Here is an 8,463-nt window from a genome sequence, read left to right on the forward strand (position 1 = left end):
ACGCGTAAAACTGACGCATACGAAAAACGGAAATGCAAAACATTCCACGTATTTCGGTTTACGATCAAAGGAAATATCGGAGAATTTTGTCCATCCTATTACTATCGTTTTCGATCCTATCGATTAATGGCCGTTTTAAAGGAAAAGGGGAAAATAGGAAAGGAATTTCCTAGGATTTTCGCGCGTTTCTAAATCCTGAGACGTCGAAGCAATTTTCCGAGACAAGTATCGCTTTAATCGATTTCCCGTGCAGAGCCGCGTATCCAGAACCATGGCGATCCAAGCTGGACGACTTTCAGAAGATGTTGCTGCTCAAGTGTCTTCGACCCGACAAAGTGACCAACGCGATGCAACTGTACTTGGCCAAATATTTAGGCCACGAATTCGTCGAGCCTCGAACTACCGAACTGTCTGCCGTTTACCACGAATCTTCGCCAACTACGCCCATTGTCTTCGTTTTGTCCACCGGCACAGATCCCGCCGCGGAACTGTACAAATTCGCGGACAAGTTAAAGATGAGCACGAAATTGCACGCTATCTCGCTCGGACAGGGACAAGGTCCCCGAGCCGAAGCGATGTTAAAGTTATCGGCGGAGCAAGGTTACTGGTGCTTCTTTCAGGTATGACTTTTTTTTTCCTTTTCTTCTTGCTTTTTCTTCCAGAAACAAAGAAACGAAAGTTGCCTGTTAATCTGTGTAAATTTATAGCTTGTTTTACGGGTAAGAGTAGGCGAACAAGTTGTTCGAACGCGTAGGTTTCGGCAAAGTACGAGTTTTCGTCCCAAAATACCCCATCTCCCGTGTTACATCGCGTTCGCCTTCCAACATTCGAAAATTCTATATATCGTGTTTCGAACTACGTCGGCGAAAAATGTCTCGTTTTAATGTTTTACGCGTAATTCGCGTATAACGTAGATAGGAAATACGTTGTTTCGGTTAAAGCGATATAATGATAAATTTCCAGCAGTTGTAGCGTGCAATTGCGATTAAATTGGCCGTATTATCGTAATTTACGTTCGTTTAACAGAGTTTATCTACGTGTATCGTGTTACGTAAATCGATGAAACGAACGTTCGAAATAACGGAATCGCGTAATTCGTGTGACAGAAACGCGCAATACGAGATAAATATTGGGCGGAGAGAAACTAAGATCGAGCGTTTGTTAAAGTGTTCGATCACGGTGAAAGTTGAAATTTTTAAGTTTGGAAAAGTTAGACCGAGAAATATCGCGATCGTCGATCGAACGGATATATCGTTGTTCAAAGAAACAGGACGACACCGTCGGAGAACGATAACAGACAGGGGTAGAGAGAAGAGGATGATAGCCTGTTTATCTTCGGGATATACCTGTACGTACGCGAAAAGGAGGAGGAAGCAAATCTATCGTTGCTCGACAACGAGATAAAGATACGGAGCGACGCGTTTCGATTAACGCGACGAAACCAAGAGTTCCCTGTCTCTTATTTGTTCATCTCGTTGAATTACCACCGAATATCGTGGAGATACTTCGAGATTCGAGTGAGAGGCGCAGGATATTCGTTAAATAGCCGTGATCTTAGTTTTTCCCACAAATTTACCATCGAGAATTAATGATAATAACCAGAAGAGCAAAGGATAACGAAGCGTACGCAATTAACGACACGATGAAAGAAATAGTCGAAAGATCGAGGATACGTTTTCGCAGAATTGTCATTTAGCCCCGAGTTGGATGCCGGAGTTGGATTCGCTGGTCGAGCGTCTATCACGGGCGAAAAACCATCGTGATTTTCGCTTATGGCTAACCTCCGCACCTTCGCCGGACTTTCCCGTCAGCATTCTTCAGAACAGCAGTAAAATGACGGTCGAACCACCCCGGGGAATAAAGGTAAACAAAATGGTAGTATTTTAAATTGAAAACCTTGCTTGCCTTCTTCCTTTTTCTCCTTCTCTTCGAAGAATATCTTCCTCGATCCTTTACGTGGAATTCTACCAAACTCGTGGAAAGTATTCTTTAGAGGACGGAAGAGAAAAAAGCGTTGTTCGCTTTCAGGCAAACATGTTTCGCGTGTACTTGACGCAAGTGACGGAGATGCAAACGTTTATCGACTCTGCTCATGCGAAAGTTGGCCACTTCAAATGGTTGGTATTTTCCTTGTGTCTGTTTCACTCGGTGCTACTGGAACGAAGAAAGTTCGGTTCCTTAGGATTCAATATACCGTACGAGTTCACCGACGGTGATTTAAGGATATGCATATCGCAGTTGCACATGTTTCTCTTGGAATACGATACCGTTCCGTTTAAGGTATAAAAGCTTAAGCTCGTGTTACATCTATACACGTGCATAGTTGCACGGCTTGATTTCTCATGGTTTCGCGTCGTTCAAACAGGTGTTGATATACACAGCTGGTCACATAAATTATGGCGGCCGAATTACGGACGACTGGGATCGTCGATGCGTGCTAACCATTCTGCGAGATTTTTACAGGCAAGAGATTCTGTCGTCGTCGTACCGATTCGACGAAGAAGGACGTTACGTTCAAGTGTGTATCGTTGTCGTAGCGTGGTTTTACGACGCGAAGAAACTGAAAATTATCCGTCCGATATCGATAGCCTCGAGAAAGGTTAAAAAAATGAAAATCGTTAGAAACGTAATATTTTTCGAAATATTACGAGATAAATCTGCGAGATAATTTCCGGAATAGAAGATGTACGAACGGTATCGGAAACGGTGTCGCGATAGTAGCAGTACGATAGGACGTTATCCGTTGTTTACCGGAATAACCGTAATTCAATTTAAGATCCATTTGCGTTTCTACGACAAATCGCGAACAACGAAACGTTTTTCGCGCGTTCCAGCTACCAGACACGGCCACGTTCCACGATTATATCGAGTACGTGAAAACCTTCCCCCTCAACGACGACCCATCGATGTTCGGAATGCATCCAAACGCGGATATTAGCTTCGCGCAAGCGGAAACGTACGCCTGCCTGAACACGTTACTCGCGCTTCAGCCACGACAAGTCGGAACCGCGGCTGCCAGCGTCGAAGAGGTGACCAATCGATTAGCCCGAGATATGCTGTCGACGATACCACGAACCTTCGATTTGGCCGCTATGCAGCAAAAGTATTTCGTATTCTTTACGCGCACACATGGATACAGCGTCTCTGTTTCTCTGTCTATGCGGCAAACGACCACGAATCGCGATTTGCGTCACCTTCTTCGTCCTTTTATTTTCTACGCTCGCGATCGTTATTCCGCCTTACGAGCCTAACGCGACTTCGACAACCGAGATTCCCTACATTTCGAACGTACAAAAGACGCTACGAAAACCTTCGATACTCGTCTTTCGTTCGTTCGTTCGTTCGTTCGTTTCGTTTTATGCCACAACGAATACACGATAACGGAAATATATCTCAGGTATCCGGTATTGTACGAAGAGTCCTTTAACACTGTACTGCTTCAAGAAGCTATACGCTATAACGGTTTACTGGATGTGGTAAAAACAACACTGGTGGATCTGTTGAAAGCTTTAAAAGGATTGGTTGTCATGTCCGAATACTTGGAAATTGTGTCCAACAGCCTCTACACTAACAGAATTCCGCAAGTTTGGCAAGATAAGGGTTATCCTTCGTTAAAACCTCTCGGTAACGCTTTCACTGTCGCTTATCGAAGTTTAACCGTTCGATTCGTTGTCGGAACAGACTTTCGAATTTTTCTTCGAATGATCGAGTTCAACGGTGGTGCAGGTGCTTGGTTCCTGGACTTGAAAGAACGAATCCAATTTTTAAGATCTTGGGAAAACAGAGGGATACCGGCAGCCTTTTGGATTTCCGGTTTCTACTTTCCGCAAGCATTTTTAACGGGCACTTTGCAGAATTTCGCACGCAAATACGTCGTATCCATCGACGCGATTGATTTCAGTTTCCAGGTAGCGAATCGATCGAACCATCAATTTCCTACGATATTATTCTTGTTACATCTTGTTACATCGCCGAAATGTGAAATGCGAATTTTACGCAAACTACGATATACTATGGATAAAGATTCGATAAAGAAACGTAAAAACGGATAAACGTCGAATTACTTTTAACGTTGTAGGTATTAAAATCGATACCAGAGCGCAGACCGCCAAATGGTTGTGTTATTTATGGCCTGTTTCTTGAAGGATGTCGATGGGATGGAAACTATTTAAACGAATCTTTACCCAAGGAACTATATACTAGTAAGTAGAACGATATTCGAAGAAACGTTATAAACGTCATATTCTTTTCCATAGCTTCGGCGTATTCGATCAATTATTTCGATGTGCTTTCGGTATACATATTCTCTATCTGTTGCGCTACGATATGTACCTATTTAAAATATACCTATTTACCATTTGCTATTTTATAACTGCTATCGATGATTACAATTGAATTTTATCATCTACATCCATTTTTTACTAAATTATATGCTATAACCTCTACTAAAAACCCTTTCTTTCCCTCTCTTTGTGATAATACCAACTCTCTGTCTAAGTGATCTCGTGAATATCTTTTCGCAGACATGCTTCCGATTCTACTTTTGCCGGAAGTAGATCACAAGCAGCCCGAAGGAATCTACGTTTGTCCCGTGTACAAAACTATCAACCGAGCAGGAACATTGAGCACTACCGGTCATTCGACAAATTTTGTATTGCCGATGGAAATTCCTAGTGAAAAACCGCAAGCTCATTGGATCAAGAGAGGCGTAGCTCTGATTTGTGCATTGGATTATTAACGATATCTATTTTAATGTTCTTTGTTTCGCTTGTAATCTCCATGTAATTGCTCTACATATTATTCGTATTATTCTTTGTGCGAGCAAAACAAAATACTTGGTACAAAATTACGATAAAACGACAGAACAAGGGTATTATTATTGTTGTTGTTGTTGTTGTTGTTGTTGTTATTATTATTATCATTATTATTATTGTTAACGAGAACGGGCAACGAGTGTAACGATTGTTATTGATCCGTTCGAATCGTTTTATGCATCTCTTTCGTTTAATTTTCGATCCTTCCTTTTTGATCTTCTATATTCCTCGTTAGCCCATTTAACGATCACAACCGTCGATAGAAATGCTGCGACAAAATAAGTGCTAATTAGTTTTTCATTTCTTAACAATAAAATAGTAATGTACGTAATCGTATTATAAAATTGTTAAGAAAATTTCATTATTCTTTTATGCGCAATTTCGAGAATGCGTTATTTTACCTGGCACCATCGGCACTAAAGCGTGCATCGATCGTTTCAAGAAATTCGGTAAGCCATGAGAAATGGATTTTGCCCAAAATCTTTGATGCGTTGCGCACAACGTATAATACATAATTTTTCTTATTCGTACCGGTAATTCTCCAAAATTTAAAACCATGTTATATATTGATCTTTTGAGTTTTCGACGGAAATAACGTGTACGCGACCCAACGTACAGATTGGTATAAAATTTTCCAAGCGAAAGACAAAAGCATTTCGACTTTTAATGCTGCCTCCAACACGTATAAATGTATGATGTTTCGAGCATTTATACGTAACTATACAAATAAACGACCAGATAAAGCAAACAACCACGCGGATATTTAAATATAAATATATTTATTTCGACAAAAAGGAAAAAGAAATATATATATAAATACTACGCATATATCATATACACAATGATACAATATAACAGTATAGATATAAACAAAATACGCTAGAAACGACAAACATCAAAAAGTATGCAGAAATCATGGTGCAAGACACAAGTATTTGGAAATACATTTCCTAAATTTAGAGACAAGTATTATCTGCAGGCATATGTTCCAAGACTTTCTGTGGAATAACAAATTTATCTGGATTTTGTTCCAATAAGCATCCTAGAAGCCGTGGTACCGACAATACAGTGCCAGATATCACGGAAGGGAAGGATGGCCCATCTACCGATCGATAAATAATCTGCAATCTTTTACTAAAATATTCACCGTACACGGATATATGACCAACTTCGATGTATTGTCTCGAGAAGGGAGACCACAGTTCGAAAGATACGCGCATTGATTCCCAAGGCCGCAATTCTGAAGATGATCTCAGCACAATTTGATAATGATCGCACACGTTATCGTACAACTTGCATACGGTGTTTAACAATCTTTCAAATTGCGTATGATACTCTTCGCTTTTCCCATCCTTCACCAATATAAACGCAAGCGCAGCCGAAGCTTGACAAACAGTGAACAAACCGATCGGCGTAGAACCTGCTCGAAAAGGGGTGTATTGCCTCCCAGTGGAAAAATACGCTATTGGAAAATGACGTGGATCTATTAACTGCTTTGCGTGCATTGCCAAAAATGAAAATAAACTTGCACCTCCAACAAGGTGCATACGATTCGGCGAATCTTCATCTACTTCGCTATAATTGTCTATTATAAAAGCATCCGCAGGATCTTCGTGATTTAAACCAGAACCGTCTATTATCAAGCTACGACTAAAATCTGCGCCCGCTACTCTGATCATATTATCCGCGCCAAGTATTTTTCCAGCGTAACTTAATATACCAAGTTCGAAAAGAGCCGCGTCGTTACATAAATAGTACTGCATTGGATTTCTATACTCCAACAAACCAAGATGTCTTCCAATTTCGATGTGATTCTTCTTATCCGGGTGTGGGCGTTCGTTTAAAGAATTAACGCGTTTTATTACGATAGGACCCTCGACCGGTGTCTTCCCGTCTAATTCGTTTGGTAATTGAAACATTTTCTTCAAAATACTTTCCTTTAAAGTCTCTAAGGCATCTTTAATCATTCTCAAGTCATGCTTTACCGCTGAGATTTGCAATTTTAATTTTGTAAATTCCGCTTGTTCCCCTGTGGTTAAATTTTCTTGTTTTTCAAAAAAAGGAACTAGTTTGTTCGATATCTCTTGGCTTCTCTGTTCTAATTTAGATTTATTCGTATGCACAGAATTGTAAAAGTCCCACATACTTTTAACATCCTTGGCGTTCAAATTTAATTTTCGCGCTGCCAAATCTTGCTGTAACCTTTCCATATCTGTTAATCTTTTATCAAAATCTATATACGGCTGTATAAATGAATAATATTCTTTGCCATCGATGTTTGAAATAAATAACGCAGAAGTATATCGTCTTTTAGAAATCCATAGCGTATCGACAAATTTCAAAGTATTACGCGTTATGCACTTACGAACCATACGTTTCTCTACGAAACGTGCTACGTGATTTGCCATTGTAACTGTCTATAAACTTTTACGACTTTCCGACAACCTTTATGATCTTTATACGCTTCTATAAGTTTCTCGAAAACAAATTTCGTTTATAAAAAAGTTAATTTCTATGCATCCACTTTTGGTATTTTAGTTTTTGGTGGAATGCCCGACTCAACGTCCATTTTGCAACCGTCACGACTTATCGTCTCAATTTTTCTCTTTTGTGGAGCGATATAACTTCCTTTGCCAGCTGCCCTTTCCGACTCCTCGATGGAATACGGTTCCAGCTCAAGAGCTTTCAGTCTTCGTTTATGGACTTTTGTCGTAAAATGATCGCTTAAAGCGATATCGTTTATAAAGTATCTCCTACGGATGAAAATGAATTCTTTAGTACATCTCAACGTTCATAATACAAACGTAGAGACATCACGATATACAAAATAACCATTTAAATGTAAAAATAATACACATGTACGCGCAAAGGTTACAAAATAACAGAGTACACGCATCGAAAGGTTATATTACTCAAAATAATATATCACGTTACGTTATACACTCACGCGCAATGAATACAGTAGTATTGACCTGCCCCAGGTTTATCCAAGTCTACTTTCTGATTTAATAGCCTCTCTACATTTTTGTCATTCAAATCTTCATCGATCTAAAATAAAGAATATCGTGTAACAATTGCCGTTCGTACGTACGTACCCACGTGGCATATCATAAAGGTTAGGTTAGATTTTTAAAATTAAGTTGTTATTATACCTCGTCCAAATCTTTCGTTCTTCTTTTAGTTCGCCAACCTTTTTTTAAATGTGTGTCCCCCCTGTGATATTTTTTACGTTTATAAGTCATTCCCAATGAAAGATTAATTTACACGATGAAATTAAATTCCACTGCCTATCACGTTCACACCTACAAAACGGTGTTACAACAAACAAGGAGTACGTATGTTTCGACGAAATGTGTGCAAATTGCTATGTCAAAAGGAATGCCTTCTATCCTCGATTTATTAAGATAAACGATAAATAATAGTTATATATCAAATTCAATAATTCATGCAGTTGTAACGATTCAGTGTGAATTCATAACCTGTTTGAAAAAATGCAAAGAAATAAGGTAATAAGTGTGTGGTAAAAGTTTGATTTACGGCTCGTTCTCATCGAAACGAGCGTTAATCTTATAAAATCTTTAATTTTACACAAAGTGTTTACACATTCGTTTTAAACATTCGTTTTAAACGATGTACAAAGTGTATAAAA

The 8,463-nt window shown here is 39.4% G+C and overlaps 4 protein-coding genes across 5 annotated transcripts in view; 1 reads left to right on the top strand and 3 right to left on the bottom strand.

Annotated features, from left to right (window-relative positions):
* The window catches only part of LOC117212721 (dynein heavy chain 1, axonemal-like), a 52,975-nt gene extending 48,185 nt beyond the window's left edge, over positions 1-4,790 (top strand). Inside the window, 9 exon segments of the mRNA XM_033457724.1 lie at positions 254-620; positions 1,684-1,863; positions 2,029-2,280; positions 2,366-2,518; positions 2,835-3,103; positions 3,398-3,624; positions 3,727-3,908; positions 4,079-4,202; positions 4,524-4,790. Coding sequence (XP_033313615.1) covers positions 254-620; positions 1,684-1,863; positions 2,029-2,280; positions 2,366-2,518; positions 2,835-3,103; positions 3,398-3,624; positions 3,727-3,908; positions 4,079-4,202; positions 4,524-4,738 — 1,969 coding nt within the window. The 3' untranslated portion in view covers positions 4,739-4,790.
* Positions 4,790-5,565, bottom strand: LOC117212717 (cytochrome b-c1 complex subunit 8-like). Its single transcript, XM_033457721.1, has 2 exons — positions 5,216-5,565; positions 4,790-5,082 (listed from the first exon to the last, which is right to left on the bottom strand). The coding sequence occupies exons 1-2, from the start codon at positions 5,370-5,372 to the stop codon at positions 4,988-4,990; spliced, it is 252 nt and encodes an 83-aa protein (XP_033313612.1). The 5' UTR covers positions 5,373-5,565; the 3' UTR covers positions 4,790-4,987.
* Positions 5,566-5,654: 89 nt separating this feature from the next.
* Positions 5,655-7,243, bottom strand: LOC117212713 (serine--tRNA synthetase-like protein Slimp). Its single transcript, XM_033457714.1, has one exon. The coding sequence runs from the start codon at positions 7,220-7,222 to the stop codon at positions 5,771-5,773; it is 1,452 nt and encodes a 483-aa protein (XP_033313605.1). The 5' UTR covers positions 7,223-7,243; the 3' UTR covers positions 5,655-5,770.
* A 53-nt stretch (positions 7,244-7,296) lies between these two features.
* On the bottom strand, positions 7,297-8,366 carry LOC117212714 (zinc finger protein 593 homolog). Of its 2 annotated transcripts, XM_033457716.1 has the most exons (4): positions 8,294-8,366; positions 7,967-8,116; positions 7,762-7,862; positions 7,297-7,567 (listed from the first exon to the last, which is right to left on the bottom strand). In XM_033457716.1, the coding sequence occupies exons 2-4, from the start codon at positions 8,054-8,056 to the stop codon at positions 7,327-7,329; spliced, it is 432 nt and encodes a 143-aa protein (XP_033313607.1). In that variant the 5' UTR covers positions 8,057-8,116; positions 8,294-8,366; the 3' UTR covers positions 7,297-7,326. The 2 variants fall into 2 exon arrangements, with proteins under 2 accessions (XP_033313607.1, XP_033313606.1); XM_033457715.1 differs by lacking the exon at positions 8,294-8,366 and having other exon boundaries at positions 7,967-8,282.
* Between the last annotated feature and the right edge of the window lie 97 nt (positions 8,367-8,463).

This window comes from Bombus bifarius, unplaced genomic scaffold (genome assembly GCF_011952205.1).
Source record: "Bombus bifarius isolate JDL3187 unplaced genomic scaffold, Bbif_JDL3187 scf7180000008359, whole genome shotgun sequence".
In the NCBI taxonomy this organism is placed as follows: Eukaryota; Metazoa; Arthropoda; class Insecta; order Hymenoptera; family Apidae; genus Bombus; species Bombus bifarius.

Excerpts from the sequence above, each read along its gene's own strand:
- LOC117212714 (XM_033457716.1), bottom strand. The coding sequence starts at position 8,056 with ATGACTTATAAACGTAAAAAATATCACAGGGGGGACACACATTTAAAA. Across the intron at positions 7,863-7,966 it reads GAACGAAAGATTTGGACGAG|ATCGATGAAGATTTGAATGA; the intron begins GTATAATAACAA and ends TCTTTATTTTAG. Across the intron at positions 7,568-7,761 it reads TACTACTGTATTCATTGCGC|GAGATACTTTATAAACGATA; the intron begins GTGAGTGTATAA and ends TTTCATCCGTAG.
- LOC117212717 (XM_033457721.1), bottom strand. The coding sequence starts at position 5,372 with ATGGTTTTAAATTTTGGAGAATTACCGGTACGAATAAGAAAAATTATG. Across the intron at positions 5,083-5,215 it reads TTTAGTGCCGATGGTGCCAG|CATTTCTATCGACGGTTGTG; the intron begins GTAAAATAACGC and ends ATTTTGTCGCAG.
- LOC117212713 (XM_033457714.1), bottom strand. The coding sequence starts at position 7,222 with ATGGCAAATCACGTAGCACGTTTCGTAGAGAAACGTATGGTTCGTAAG.